A 16,019-nucleotide genomic window follows, 5' to 3' on the forward strand; every position below is an offset into this window, starting at 1 on the left:
TCAGTTCCTCTTCCTGGTGGGTTTATCGGGGGCCTCCCCCTCTTCTTCGGGGGCCTGGGGACCAGAGAACGCATGGTGGTACAGGTGCCCGTGATTGGCTGCAGCGTTATACAGCTTATACAGCGCCTGGGGAAAAAAGGAGGAGGAAATGAGAAGAGGGATCGTAACTATCTGGCCAAGAAGAGAGGGCATTTTAAATAAATAATTGTCAGAATCCTCAAGATCATTGGTTCCAAATGTGTCTAGATACAGAAACGGCACTTCCTAGACAACATTTAGCCTTCTACAGAACCTGTGAACAACAGGAGAGGAAGAGGGTGCATTTCAGACTAACCAATATTGGAATGCATCCAGTAGGACCTATACCATAGAGATGGATTGAAACATCCAGTAGGGACCTATACCATAGAGATGGATTGAAACATCCAGTAGGGACCTATACCATAGAGATGGATTGAAACATCCAGTAGGGACCTATACCATAGAGATGGATTGAAACATCCAGTAGGGACCTATACCATAGAGATGGATTGAAACATCCAGTAGGGACCTATACCATAGAGATGGATTGAAACATCCAGTAGGGACCTATACCATAGAGATGTATTGAAACATCCAGTAGGGACCTATACCATAGAGATGGATTGAAACATCCAGTAGGGACCTATACCATAGAGATGGATTGAAACATCCAGTAGGGACCTATACCATAGAGATGGATTGAAACATCCAGTAGGGACCTATACCATAGAGATGGATTGAAACATCCAGTAGGACCTATACCATCTGTGGTATAGGTAGTTTTATCCATCTGGAGTTCTCTTTTTATCTCTATGGCCTAACACTGACTGACAGAGCACAACTCCCCACTCACCTCATTTGTGCTTCCCTGTTGCAAAACATAGAGGAAAAACATAAACACAGGTCTTAGACAAATCATTTAAAATAAATCAAATGTAATTGAAATATTTACATGTTTGAAATGTTTTCTTCAGCTCCAACTCTAAAGACAACATGTTGCGATTATTTCTAGATTGTTCAACACAGTAAAATGTGTTGTATGTCGCCACCTAGTGGTTTAAATGCTCTATAGCTTACTTATACACAACATCTCTAGTTAAAACTGAGGATCCTTCTGGTTTAAGAGTCCATAAACTTTTAATCCCTTTATGGTACACACATTGATATGATAACGCACATTGTCATAGAGCGTATGTACGGTGTCCATTTTAGGACATCCTCAGCCTCAATCCTTCCTTGAGTCATTCCTTTTCCTTCTTTGACTCAATCCCTTCAAGAAGGAGTGAGATTTAACACAATGGACGGGGTGAGGTATGAGACTGAGGATATCCTAAAAATGGACACCGTACCTCTGGCTATACACTAAAATATAGAATAAAATACAATTTGGGCATAGCCCAGGTCTGGGGACCTACCTGGTCCCAGAGTGCTCCAGCCACCTGGTCGATGACCTGGCCCAGCTCTCGGTACTCCCCGGAGTAACGTATATAGGCCCAGGTACACAGGGTGATCAGCGTCAGGCCCAGAATCATGTTACACACGCTGGCGATGATGTCCACCCCCACGAAGCCCGTGATCCCCGCCGCCACGTACATGATGAAGATGACCACGAACAGCGTGGCCGGGGTGCGGGCGGCGTGGAATATGTTCTTGGAGTCGTTGTGCTTGATGTACTGGTTGAACACCTCGTCCACCTGGAACAGAGTTGGTTATAGGGGAATTACCACAGTGGTGGTGGGGGGGGGGGGTCCATTCAATCTGCTCTGAAGATCCGCGCTACGGCAGAATTTTAATTTAAAAAGGTCATTTCCGATTGACCCGTAGTCTTTATGTTATATACATTTTGGACCTTTTATTTGAACAGGAAGTCAACATTGAGACAGAGGGTCTCATTTCCAGGTGAGTCCTGTGAACACAATACACAGAGACATACAATATACACATTTAAAACGACACGTTCAAATACACAAAAATACGCAAAAAAAAAACACAATCATAAAGGAAAGTTAAATTCATCAGTTCCTGTAGGTTCCCTCTATTAGTGGGGAAGTTCTAATGGGTAACAGGGTTAGAATATTTTGTTTGCTTGCTGACCGCCATAATACCAAAGAAGAAGAAGGTTCCCTCTGCTGGGTAGTGAATTGCAAAGCAGACACTTCAAACCATGAGCACCAAGGAGCGTTCAAAAGAATCCCAGGACAAAGTTGTGTTAAGGCCGAAATCGGATGTGTATAAAATGATTTCAAAGGCCTTGAATATCCCTTGGTAAAGACGATTATTAAGAAACGGAAGGTGTATGGCACTACCAAGACCCTGCCTAGGTCAGGTTGTCAGGTCGTCGCTCCGACCTGCATGTGTAACAGTATAACTTTAGTCCGTCCCCTCGCCCCGACCCAGGGACCCTCTGCACACAACAACAGTCACCCACGAAGCATCGTTACCCATCGCTCCACAAAAGCCGCGGGGGAAGTAGGGGAACCACTACTTCAAGGTCTCAAAGCGAGTGACGTCACCGATTGAAACGCTATTAGCGCGCACCACCGCTAACTAGCTAGCCATTTCACATCAGTTACACATTGTTGAGCCAGTAGGAGACTGATCAGAGAGAGGCTACTAAGAGTTCAATGGCAACTTGGAAAGAGCTACAGGCTTTTATTTCCACGACTGGTCACAGTGTGCACGTGACAACAATGTCTGCCATGTATAGTAGCGTGGCCCCGAAGGAAGCCATTACTCCAGAAAGCACACCTTGAATCCTGTTTGAAGGATGAAACAACATTTTTTAAATAAAAAATAAAACACTAAGGAGATTCTTTAGCTTTATGGCAAAAAGTTTAGTGGTCTGAAGAAACAAGAACTGAACCTTTTGGCCTAAATGCAAAGCGTTACGTCTGGCGCAAATCCAACACGGCACATCCCCCAATGAACACCATCCCTACTGTGAAGCATGGTGGTGGCAGCACCATGTTATGGAGAAGTTTCTGATCAAGATAGAACAGGAAACTATAATGTAGCAATGTACAGAAAAAGTCCTTGAGGAAATGCTGCTGCCCTCTGCGAGAAAGCTGAAACTGGGACGGAAGTTCACCTTTCAACATGACAACGAAGCACACAGTCAAAGCTACAGTGGAGTGGCTAAGGAATAAATTACTTAGAGATTGCGTGACTTGAAGATTGCTGTCCATCAACGCTCCGCCAGGAACTTGAACGAGCTTGTTAAAGAACAATGATCAAAGGTGTGCAAAGTAGGTCGAGAGCCAACAACCCCAACGAGAGACAGGGGTTCAGATCCCACCTGTAACATACCACCAAAGAGGGAATTTCCTATTGGGTTAATGGTTATAAGAAAGATGTTTGTTTCCCGAGCGAGAGACAGGGGGTTCAGATCCCACCTGTGCTTCCTGTGACATACCTCTCCCTCCAGCTGTAACAGGTAGCGTCGGCTGAACTCCTCCCCTCCCATCTTCTTGACCCCCCGGAACACCTGGAGGGCTTCCTCTCTGATGTCACTGTGTCTGGCCTGGAGCTCTGCTGGGGCCAGGAAGGGCCGGTCCCCACCACACACCTGGGGAGAGAGGAGGAATGGAGGAGAGAGAAAGGGGGAGGAGAGAGAGGGGGGAGAGGTTGAGGAGGGGTGAAATTGAGTATTCACTCTTCAGGAGAATGACTATTGGTTGGGGGGGAGGGGCGGACAACAGTAGGTCTCAGGACAACAGTAGGTCTCTGGACAACAGCAGGTCTCTGGACAACAGCAGGTCTCTGGACAACAGCAGGTCTCTGGACAACAGCAGGTCTCTGGACAACAGCAGGTCTCTGGACAACAGCAGGTCTCTGGGCAACAGCAGGTCTCTGGGCAACAGCAGGTCTCTGGGCAACAGCAGGTCTCTGGGCAACAGTAGGTCTCTGGACAACAGTTAGTCTCAGGACAACAGTTAGTCTCTGGACAACAGTTAGTCTCAGGACAACAGTTAGTCTCAGGACAACAGTTAGTCTCAGGACAACAGTAGGCCTCTGGACAACAGTAGGCCTCTGGACAACAGTAGGCCTCTGGACAACAGTAGGCCTCTGGACAACAGTAGGCCTCTGGACAACAGTAGGCCTCTGGACAACAGTAGGCCTCTGGACAACAGTAGGCCTCTGGACAACAGTAGGCCTCTGGACAACAGTAGGCCTCTGGACAACAGTAGGCCTCTGGACAACAGTAGGCCTCTGGACAACAGTAGGCCTCTGGACAACAGTAGGCCTCTGGACAACAGTAGGTCTCTGGACAACAGTAGGTCTCTGGACAACAGTAGGTCTCTGGACAACAGTAGGTCTCTGGACAACAGTAGGTCTCTGGACAACAGTAGGTCTCTGGACAACAGTAGGTCTCTGGACAACAGTAGGTCTCAGGACAACAGTAGGTCTCAGATAGGCAGCAGCATTAGAATTGGAGATAAGCCCGGATAAAACCGTAACAGAATACAGCCCTGCCTTGTCACCTGCTCCATCTTCTTGTTGTACAGGTCCCTGGCTGCTGCCACTGCTGCCAGGTTGTTGGCCTCTGCTGTGGCCTGAGGAACACCACACGGTTATTTTCATCAGGTAATAATGGATTATAATGATGGAAGAAAGTATACAACACAAGACATTGGTACCTGCAGCATGGATTTTGGGTGTGGCAGCTCCTCCCCCTGGTAGATTTTGATGTATGCCTGGGTGGGGGGGGGTCGTCATCAACAAACACCGACATTACTCAACATTTCAATATCATTATATTCACTGGTTGGTTGAAGCATTCACTCCATTGTGAACATCTGTTGATGCACATTGTTTAACCTAACCTAAACCTAACCTAAACCTAACCTAAACCTAACAAAAGTTGAGTAGCCTGGTCCCAGATCTATTTGTGCTGTCTTGTTAACTTCTGACAACAACCATAGGACTTGGCAAGACAGCACAAACAGATCTGGAACCGGGCTAAAAATCGATAGACCCCCGGACCTTGAAGTACTCCAGCAGGCCTCTGCAGGTGATGTTGCTGCCGTTGATCTCCTTGACATCCAGGTTCTTGGGACTCAGAAGCCACGGGACCAGGATCTGCAGGTTGTTGATGAACTCACGGTCGATCTCTAAACACAGGTCAGGGAGAAATGAGATTAGGAGAGTGGTAGGGTTGCCTATCCTGCCTCGAGCTGGGCTTGAACCAGCGACCATTTGCACACAAGTTAAGGAGAGGCAACATTAACTAAATAAGAAAATAAGAGTTTGTTCTTAGCTGACTTGCCTAGTTAAATAAAGGTAAAAAATAATTTAAAGTTAGATGTTCATTTGATACGATTTCATTTTACAGGAACATGACCAATCACCCCAAAGTATGTTTAAATTCATAAATGGGATTAGTCTGTGTTTTGTGTTTAAATTAATCAACGTTCTGTGGTGTTTAAATTCATCAATGGGATTAGTCTGTTGTTTAATTTCATCAATGGGATTAGTCTGTTGTGTTTAAATTCATCAATGGGATTAGTCTGTTGTGTTTAATTTCATCAATGGGATTAGTCTGTTGTGTTGTCATCACAAAGTGTGTTGTGTTTGTTTTAAAACCACCAAGATGACAAAATATGTATTGTACCTTTGAGTCTGCCGTCGAAGTTAGGGTTGGTGGCCACTTTGAGTCCGGGGTGGGGCATCAGGAAGCAGGAGATGTTGGTGAAGCAGGAGTGGATGTGTTTACGAACGTTCTGCAGCTCCTCGTGTTGATTCTCTGAGATCTACAACACGCAACCACAGACACACAACCACATAACCACAGACACACAACACGCAACCACAGACACACAACACGCAACCACAGACACACAACAGCACAACCACAGACACACAACAGCACAACCACAGACACACAACACGCAACCACAGACACACAACACGCAACCACAGACACACAACCGCACAACCACAGACACACAACCGCACAACCACAGACACACAACCGCACAACCACAGACACACAACCGCACAACCACATACACACAACCGCACAACCACATACACACAACCGCACAACCACAGACACACAACCGCACAACCACAGACACACAACCGCACAACCACAGACACACAACACGCAACCACAGACACACAACACGCAACCACAGACACACAACCGCACAACCACAGACACACAACCACAGACGCACAACCGCACAACCACAGACACACAACCGCACAACCAGACACACAACACGCAACCACAGACACACAAACGCACAAGCACAGACACACAACACGCAACCACAGACACACAACCGCACAACCACAGACACACAACACGCAACCACAGACACACAACCGCACAACCACGGACACACAACACGCAACCACAGACACACAACCGCACAACCACGGACACAAACACGCAACCGAACAACCACAGACAAACAACACGCAACCACAGACACACAACCGCACAACCACGGACACACAACACGCAACCACAGACACACAACCGCACAACCACGGACACAAACACACAACCGCACAACCACGGACACACAACACGCAACCACAGACACACAACCGCACAACCACGGACACAAACACGCAACCGCATAACCACAGACACACAACCGCACAACCACGGACACAAACACGCAACCACAGGCACACAACCGCATCACCACGGACACAAACACGCAACCACAGGCACACAACCGCATAACCACGGACACAAACACACAACCACAGACACACAACCGCATAACCACAGACACACAACCGCACAACCAGACACACAACACGCATCCACAGACACACAACCGCACAACCACAGACACAAACACAAGCTCAGTTGGTAACAGGGTACTGCTACCAAATCCAAGGTCATGGGTTCAATTCCTGCAGAGGATTAGGGGGATCTGTATGTTTGTTTGGATTAAAGTGTCTTCTTATATTACTATTTACATCATTATAATCATTATCGTTATAATCATTATTATCATTATCATTATAACCATTATCGTTATTATTATCCTTATAATCATTATCGTTATTATTATTATCTTTATAATCATTATCGATATAATCATTGTCGTTATTATTATTCTCCTTATAATCATTATCTTTATATTCATTATAATCGTTATTAATTGTATTATAATCAGTATTATTATTATCATCAGTACTATTATTATTATTATTATCATTATTTTAACTAACATGATCATGTCGCATAAATAGCAGCCTTTTAGTTTCAAGTAACACCACTGTGTTAATATAACTCTTGTTGTTGTTATCTTTATATGAACCACTATAATCATTGTTCATCTGTGACCTCTGACCTTGAGTCTTTTCTCCAGGAACTTCATGCCTCCTTCCTGCCCATAGCCAAACTCGTAGGGAAAACTCCAATCCCGGACCAGGAATATCATGGACTGGAACAATACACAATACAGACATAGCTTCACTAAGTTACGGTGCAGTGTGGCAAAGCATTAGCAAGGAAAGTCTCTGAGCTACCAAAGTAAATAGGACCTAAATAATTCCTGCTCTGGTGAATCAGCCTCGTTAAACCAGCCTTCTGGTAAACTGAATCATACTTGTTAAACCAGCCTTGTTAAACCAGTCTTCTGGTAAACTGAATTACCCTCGTTAAACCAGTCTTCTGGTAAACTGAATTAGCCTCGTTAAACCAGCCTTCTGGTAAACTGAATCAGCCTCGTTAAACCACCCTGATCTCTCGGTCAGTCTGGTTGCACAAGCCTACAACTGAATAACAGAAAGGAGAGAACGTCCTACCTGGAATGGTTTAAGGAAAGTTTCCTCCATAGCCAGTCTGCCATACTCAGTGAAGAGCTACGAAACAACACAAAGAGAGAGGAGAAGAAAAAAAATTCAATCAAATTGATCACAATCAGGCGTTTAAAAAGTGTTTAGAAAAAAACGGCTCATTTTTAGAGTCATTATCTATCTGAATGTCTCCACAGGGAAAGACCTCAGTGATATTGTAGGTGATGGAATCAATCCGTCTACTGTACCTGCAAGTGTTGTAGATCATCCTCCTGGACATTCTGGGAGATGTTGTACACCTGGGAAATGAGATTCAACTTTTCTACTTCAACATGTTTTTGGCACAGAAGATCTACCGTTGTCAAGGTCTCTAAGCAGTGTCATTATTTATGTTCAAAGACAGTGTGGTCGCTAGGGGCCAAAGCCACTATCTGTTAAGACAGTGGAGTCGTTAGGACCAAACCCACTGTATCTGTTAAGACAGTGGGGTCGTTAGGGGCCAAAGCCACTGTATCTGATCAAACAGTGGGGTCGTTAGGGCCAAAGCCACTGTACCTGTTAAGACAGTGGGGTCGTTAGGGGCCAAAGCCACTGTACCTGTTAAGACAGTGTGGTCGTTAGGGGCCAAAGCCACTGTACCTGTTAAGACAGTGGGGTCGTTAGGGCCAAAGCCACTGTACCTGTTAAGACAGTGGGGTCGTTAGGGCCAAAGCCACTGTACCTGTTAAGACAGTGGGGTCGTTAGGGCCAAAGCCACTGTATCTGATCAAACAGTGGGGTCGTTAGGGCCAAAGCCACTGTACCTGTTAAGACAGTGGGGTAGTTAGGGCCAAAGCCATAGTACCTGTTAAGACAGTGGGGTCGTTAGGGCCAAAGCACTGTATCTCTTAAGACAGTGGGGTCGTTAGGGCCAAAGCCATTGTACCTGTTAAGACAGTGGGGTCGTTAGGGCCAAAGCCACTGTACCTGTTAAGACAGTGGGGTCGTTAGGGCCAAAGCCACTGTACCTGTTAAGACAGTGGGGTCGTTAGGGCCAAAGCCACTGTACCTGTTAAGACAGTGGGGTCGTTAGGGCCAAAGCCACTGTACCTGTTAAGACAGTGGGGTCGTTAGGGCCAAAGCACTGTATCTCTTAAGACAGTGGGGTCGTTAGGGCCAAAGCCATTGTACCTGTTAAGACAGTGGGGTCGTTAGGGCCAAAGCCACTGTACCTGTTAAGACAGTGGGGTCGTTAGGGCCAAAGCCACTGTACCTGTTAAGACAGTGGGGTCGTTAGGGCCAAAGCCACTGTACCTGTTAAGACAGTGGGGTCGTTAGGGGCCAAAGCCACTGTATCTGATCAAACAGTGGGGTCGTTAGGGGCCAAAGCCACTGTATCTGTTAAGACAGTGGGGTCGTTAGGGGCCAAAGCCACTGTATCTGATCAAACAGTGGGGTCGTTAGGGGCCAAAGCCACTGTATCTGATCAAACAGTGGGGTCGTTAGGGCCAAAGCCACTGTACCTGTTAAGACAGTGTGGTCGTTAGGGGCCAAAGCCACTGTACCTGTTAAGACAGTGTGGTCGTTAGGGGCCAAAGCCACTGTACCTGTTAAGACAGTGGGGTCGTTAGGGCCAAAGCCACTGTACCTGTTAAGACAGTGGGGTCGTTAGGGCCAAAGCCACTGTACCTGTTAAGACAGTGGGGTCGTTAGGGCCAAAGCCACTGTATCTGATCAAACAGTGGGGTCGTTAGGGCCAAAGCCACTGTACCTGTTAAGACAGTGGGGTCGTTAGGGCCAAAGCCACTGTACCTGTTAAGACAGTGGGGTAGTTAGGGCCAAAGCCATAGTACCTGTTAAGACAGTGGGGTCGTTAGGGCCAAAGCACTGTATCTCTTAAGACAGTGGGGTCGTTAGGGCCAAAGCCATTGTACCTGTTAAGACAGTGGGGTCGTTAGGGCCAAAGCCACTGTACCTGTTAAGACAGTGGGGTCGTTAGGGCCAAAGCCACTGTACCTGTTAAGACAGTGGGGTCGTTAGGGCCAAAGCCACTGTACCTGTTAAGACAGTGGGGTCGTTAGGGCCAAAGCCACTGTACCTGTTAAGACAGTGGGGTCGTTAGGGCCAAAGCACTGTATCTCTTAAGACAGTGGGGTCGTTAGGGCCAAAGCCATTGTACCTGTTAAGACAGTGGGGTCGTTAGGGCCAAAGCCACTGTACCTGTTAAGACAGTGGGGTCGTTAGGGCCAAAGCCACTGTACCTGTTAAGACAGTGGGGTCGTTAGGGCCAAAGCCACTGTACCTGTTAAGACAGTGGGGTCGTTAGGGGCCAAAGCCACTGTATCTGATCAAACAGTGGGGTCGTTAGGGGCCAAAGCCACTGTATCTGTTAAGACAGTGGGGTCGTTAGGGGCCAAAGCCACTGTATCTGTTAAGACAGTGGGGTCGTTAGGGGCCAAAGCCACTGTATCTGTTAAGACAGTGGGGTCGTTAGGGCCAAAGCCACTGTATCTGTTAAGACAGTGGGGTCGTTAGGGCCAAAGCCACTGTATCTGTTAAGACAGTGGGGTCGTTAGGGCCAAAGCCACTGTACCTGTTAAGACAGTGGGGTCGTTAGGGCCAAAGCCACTGTATCTGATCAAACAGTGGGGTCGTTAGGGCCAAAGCCACTGTATTGTACCTGCATGGAGCTGATCATGGTGCTTAGTGCGAACACAGTGGCTGAATCCCTCAACGTCGACTGGCTGTCAAACGTTCCCTGGGTATCCATCAGTAGAACGGCCACCTGAGGGACGAGACAGGAGAACAGAACTCTTCATTCATCAGTGTTAATGGTATTACAGTTTAACTGGAGAGACAAAACTGAAGATTTACAAGTTCATTTACCTGCAATTCTACACATTTTGCCATGTGGCGGAGTGAAGATTTAGCAATTTTATAACTAATTTCCTGCAATTCTACACCTTTTTGCAACAGGGTGGAGAGAAATATTTGCATAATTACTACAGGTTTAGATAGCTGGCTGCTAGACTAACTTACCAATCAAAAACACGTTGGCTGACATGTTAGCTAATTAAGTGACTGACAACAAGAGAACAACTGATGATGCACAACCACGTTTACAAATTGTACCTTGTTGTATTCTACTAACTCACAACAGTAAGTTGAGACCCTGGCTGAGTTCTGCTGAGCGGGCCCATCCCTGATTAATAAGATGGACCAAAAAACGTCTGTAAATATCACAGATTGGGCCTCTAACTGGAGTCGTTATACAGAATCTACCCATGGGTCTCCGAGTCAAAAGTAGTGCACTATGTAGGGATTAGGGTCTAAAGTAGTGTAGTATGAAGGGAATAGGGTCTAAAGTTGTGCACTATGTAGGGATTAGGGTCTAAAGTAGTGTAGTATGAAGGGAATAGGGTCTAAAGTTGTGCACTATGTAGGGATTAGGGTCTAATTTAGTGCACTATGTAGGAAATAGGGTGCCATTTGAGACGTGGCCCCTTGAATACAGGTCAAAGGTGAGGATCTGATACCTTGCGTCCATCTGGCTTGTCCACCAGGAAGACTTCGCTCCAGATCTGAATGCCGGTGGTCTCCCTCTCAGATCCACCCCTCCAGGAGAACCCTGTCAGAGGCTCCTCTGACTCCCCCAGCCACTCCTCAGACGCCTGGGGACATTAGATTAGATACAGACTGATTCAGGCGAGAAATACAACACAGATCGAAGCTTCTTGGACCCAATCCTGATGCTACCATATTAGTCACAAACCTTAAAACAGTAAGACACATCATAACCTTAATCATCACATTATGTCAATGCAGCAACAGTGATGCAAAGTTGATTTACAGAGGGTCTCTTACATGCTGAGGGATGGGTCATAGCCGGGTCAAGAGATATGAACACAAGACAATCCCAAAAGCCAGGTGTGACAGGCGTCATTTAACAGTGTTGCTTCCTTCCTCACCAGCTCACACAGAGACTGGATCTCTGGACCTCTCTCACACAAACACAAGTGACCTTCCTAATGTCTTAGCCAACTAAGCCATTAAAAAGCTAGCATTTCGGCAACATGGATGGAGACATTTCAAGCTGAGGAGGGAGGTTACCGATCCCCACCATTTACACAAGCATGACCTTTGAACTCACCTGGCTGTACATGTAACGCAGCATGAAGTCCATGAGGAAGGACTTGCCCTTGCGGAACGCCCCGGCCACAGATATGGCCACCACTTCCCTGTTGTGGACCTCTTCGGCCAATAGGATCCGGCTCAGCGCCGCCTCGTCCAACTCAAAGGTGTGGTCGTCCTTGACAACAAGCACCTGGATGGGCCGCGCCCTTCCATCAGGCTCCTCCTCCTCTGAGCTCCAGTCGTAGGTGGCTTTGTCTGTGAAGGACCCTGTCACATGACACGGGAGGTACAAATTAAAGAATGTTGCACATCCTATAATGCTCTGAAGTGCGTCTGAAATGGCTCCATATTTCCTATGTAGTGTACGTTTGACCAGAGATCTAAGAGCCCTATATAGTGCACTACCCTATGGGTCCTGTTCAAAAGTAGTGCACTAAATAGGGAGCCGTTTGGACCACATACTCACACTATAATACTCCCCAATGATTTATTGAGGAACCAATGTTTCAGCACCCAGTACCTTCCTCAGGGTTAAAGGGAAAATGGAGACAGACTTAACGCCAATATCCAGAGGGAGGAGGAATAAACTGAAAAAGATGATGCCATCAAAGCGCACAAAAAATGTTTTTGTGAATTGAATTAAAATCCGGATATGTCAATAACTTTTTCATAATGACAAGTAGTGTTAAAGGCTTGTTAATACCATAACAGCTATCTACCCCGGTGGTTAACAGACCAGTATCATCTCATCACAAAATAACTGCATCCCAAGTGGCATCCTATTCCCTATATAGAGTGGGCCCTGGTCAAAAGTAGTGCACTATGTAGGGAATAGGGTGCCGTTTGGGACGCCAACATACTGTAGCTGAGCGAGATGTTAAATCCAGTAATGATTCAAGTTAAGCATTGGTTCAGAACAGAGGATGTGGGTTGAGAAAGAGAGAGAGACAGTGAGAGAGACAGTGAGAGAGACAGAGCGAGAGACAGTGAGAGAGAGACAGAGAGACAGAGGGAGGGAGAGAGACAGAGAGACAGAGAGAGAGAGAGACAGAGAGAGACATAGACAGAGAGAGAGACAGAGAGAGAGACAGAGAGACAGAGAGACAGAGAGACAGAGAGACAGAGAGAGAGAGAGAGAGAGAGAGAGAGAGAGAGACAGAGAGAGAGAGAGAGATAGAGAGACAGACAGAGAGAGAGAGAGCGAGAGAGAGAGAGACAGAGAGAGAGAGAGAGAGAGACAGAGAGAGAGAGAGACAGAGAGAGAGACAGAGAGAGAGACAGAGGGAGAGAGCGAGACAGAGAGCTTTCCTTTCCAGGAAGGCAGTGACTCAGTCTGCCTCTTCACAGTCTCCAGAGGCCTAATGGCTGTGTAGGCCGCAAAATCCTAGCTACTCTGCTAACAGGGAGAAGACTGAGGAGCACACAGTCACGATATGGTGGCTGTCTATCTTTCGGTGTGTGTGTGGTTAACAATAGACAACATTGAATCATTTTCTCCCCTTGAAGTAATGTGTTGTGTTAGCAGGCTGTTAACACAGAGAAGAGTTGATAAATGGAACAGCCTACTGTCTAAGAATATATCTTATCACCCACAACACTCCAAGCTCTATTTCTGCATTTGTATAAGATGACATAAAAAATAAACATAGCACGTCTCATTAATACAAAACGGACTAATATTGTAGGTGATAAAGGAAGAGACCATTTTGGGGCATTCAAAAACAAAATGAACGCAGAATACAGAACAGAGTTAATCACATAAACAGTCCTGTCATCCTCAGGTCTGGACTGGGGCATTTATTTATTCTCTCACTAAAAAAAAGGCCAAAAGCAAAGCCTGTCCTAAAATAACAGGTATCTCCACATCAACGCCTCATCCCAAATGGCTCACTATTATGTAGCGCACTATATAGGGAATAGGGTGCCATTTGAGACATAGGCTCCTGGTCAAAAGTAGTGAACTATATAGGGTGCCATTTGAGACATGGGCCCCTGGTCAAACGTAGTGCACTATATAGGGAAAAGGGTGTCATTTGGGACACAATCCCAACTTCCAAACTAGCTGTTCCTTGACTCCTGCTCCAGAGCAGCTTCAGACATCAGCAGAGTCTCGGTCTACTCTGTACATGTACTGGGTCAATGCTCATTGCTGCTCAACTCTCGTTGATAATAGAAAAACAACATTCTATGTCACTCTATAGCTTCCAACCCAGTCATTCTAGCAATCACAATAGGCTACATTATGTTGAATGTCTGGCAGCTCTTAGCATAGACGATATAGCAGGGTTCTGGTGACGTCTATGGCTCTTAGTATGTTTAATGATGACGGTTGTAAACAAGCTCATTTTAACTATGTGATAACAGACCCAAACGGTATGGCACAATTGGTGTTTGATAAACAGATATGAGATGAACACCAATCAGAAACCAGCGACATACATACAGTAGCTGAGTGAAATGTAATGCTGAGGATGATGCCATCTGTTTGCCTCAGGTCCACCCATACCCCCTATAGCTAACCCATACCCCCTATAGCCGCACCGCCTTGACAGGTTTTTGTGTAAGGGCCTGTAAATCAAATCTCTCTAACACTGGTTAATTCTAGCGTTGTGTTTTTATTGCTGTCGTTCGTTATTGTGTGCCGTAATCATTCTAAAGGGTGTGGGGATGAGGATGCTCAGACAGACGATCCACTGGCCTGTAGACTAGAGTGAATAGAATAGACGCTTGGCCTTGGTTTATATGAGTTGATCAGCTGAACGGGGCTTGGTTGGGTCTGGTCCAGGCCAGCGTTTTTGCGATTGTTGAACATTCAATAGATGTAACGGTTTGTTCTGACAACAACATGCAAATTACAACGACTGTCCCATCATTATTCATGCACAAACATCTGATCAGCTGCATTGCTGAGACTCTCCCTAGCCTAGGCTACATTAAATAGGCTAAATAGCGCACCTCTTTTTTTTATATGTGCGTCTACAGAGGACCAATTTAGTCATCTTCATAATGATTAACCACTCACCCCAGCTGTCTCTGTCTTTACGGTTTCTCGCCATGGTGTTGTTCCTTTCTGTTGACTGTACGTGAGAACCTACGCGGCTGTCATGTAGACACGGGAGCTAAAGGGAGGACCTCTTCAAAACCGACACCGAGGAGGATGCTCATAAAAGAGAGGACGCTGAAGCCGACGGGGAGTTGGGTGTGCAGTATTTGTATAAATTGCAAGGGGGTGCTGTTTTGATGTTTTGTTTTTCTGGACGTTTGTGGTTACAGTTGCTTGCTTGTTTACATCGCTAGGTGGCGGTAGTTGCACATCATTTAACAGACAAGAGATTAATTACGTCTTGATAAAAAAAAAAAAAGATTTCAATAGCATTTTAATCGATTAAATTATGTTAGTTGTTATTGTTTTCTTGTGAAGTCGGTAGGTACCCTTTACAGTTGAATGCATGGGGTGACATAAAGTACGTTTTCACTAGTTAGTAGCATGTCGTGTTGTCAACAGGAGGATATGAGACCGTCAGGTTGGTGTTGGAGCACAAGCTGTGCTTGCGGTTGTTTGAGGGAGAGTGACCTGCCAGCAGAAGTTTACACTTTCTCTGAATAGGAACATTTAATTTATGTTTTGGAAGAAAGGGAATTTTCACACCATAATATTGCCAAATTTAACATATGCCTTTCGTATGTGTAATTTATATGGAGTAAATGGTAAGTTCGCCAACCTAGCTACTGTTTTGGATTAACGTTCGCTAGCCAGCTAACCACTTAACGTTAGCTAGATGGCTACTGTAATGTTAGCTTTGGATAATTTAATTATGTCAATTTAACTACGTTTGAAAAACATTGCCCTGGTAGTTATCTAGCTACAGTGTAAGTAGCTAACTTGACTTACTCTCTAACGTTACAGAGGGTTAATCATTGTATTTATATAGCTGGATTCAATTATCAATCCATAGTTTCTGCACATTTTTTCGTAGCTAACTAGTTAGCTTGCAAGTTAGTTAGCTAGCCTCAAACTAACGTTAGCCGGCCAGACATCAAATATGTTGATTCTTAAATGACTTCTGAAATCATGTCTGTGGTTGTTTGTAGCTACCTATTAGCTAGAGGTTTACTAA

The 16,019-nt window shown here is 45.8% G+C and overlaps 2 protein-coding genes across 2 annotated transcripts in view; one reads left to right on the forward strand and one right to left on the reverse strand.

Moving 5' to 3' along the window:
* Positions 1 to 14,957, reverse strand: LOC120022993 (atlastin-1-like). The gene is made up of 15 exons (XM_038966944.1): positions 14,924 to 14,957; positions 11,918 to 12,168; positions 11,304 to 11,438; positions 10,448 to 10,552; positions 8,037 to 8,087; positions 7,798 to 7,854; positions 7,341 to 7,433; positions 5,633 to 5,771; positions 5,005 to 5,132; positions 4,659 to 4,715; positions 4,503 to 4,574; positions 3,434 to 3,586; positions 1,437 to 1,715; positions 875 to 889; positions 1 to 126 (listed from the first exon to the last, which is right to left on the reverse strand). Exons 1-15 carry the CDS (start codon positions 14,955 to 14,957, stop codon positions 1 to 3), a joined length of 1,695 nt encoding a protein of 564 aa, XP_038822872.1.
* Positions 14,958 to 15,443: 486 nt separating this feature from the next.
* The window catches only part of LOC120023222 (mitogen-activated protein kinase kinase kinase kinase 5-like), a 142,963-nt gene continuing 142,387 nt past the window's right edge, over positions 15,444 to 16,019 (forward strand). The window contains exon 1 of the mRNA XM_038967263.1: positions 15,444 to 15,609. The gene's annotated coding sequence lies outside the window, so the exon portion shown is untranslated. The remainder of the gene's footprint in view (positions 15,610 to 16,019) is intronic.

The sequence above is a fragment of the Salvelinus namaycush genome, chromosome 28, assembly GCF_016432855.1.
Source record: "Salvelinus namaycush isolate Seneca chromosome 28, SaNama_1.0, whole genome shotgun sequence".
Classification (NCBI taxonomy): domain Eukaryota; kingdom Metazoa; phylum Chordata; class Actinopteri; order Salmoniformes; family Salmonidae; genus Salvelinus; species Salvelinus namaycush.

Coding starts and splice junctions, on each gene's coding strand:
- LOC120022993 (XM_038966944.1), bottom strand. CDS start 14,957: ATGGCGAGAAACCGTAAAGACAGAGACAGCTGGG. Junction 5,772..7,340: donor TCCTGGAGAAAAGACTCAAG/GTCAGAGGTCAC, acceptor TGCGTGTTGTAG/ATCTCAGAGAATCAACACGA. Junction 1,716..3,433: donor TGTTACAGCTGGAGGGAGAG/GTATGTCACAGG, acceptor ACTCTGTTCCAG/GTGGACGAGGTGTTCAACCA.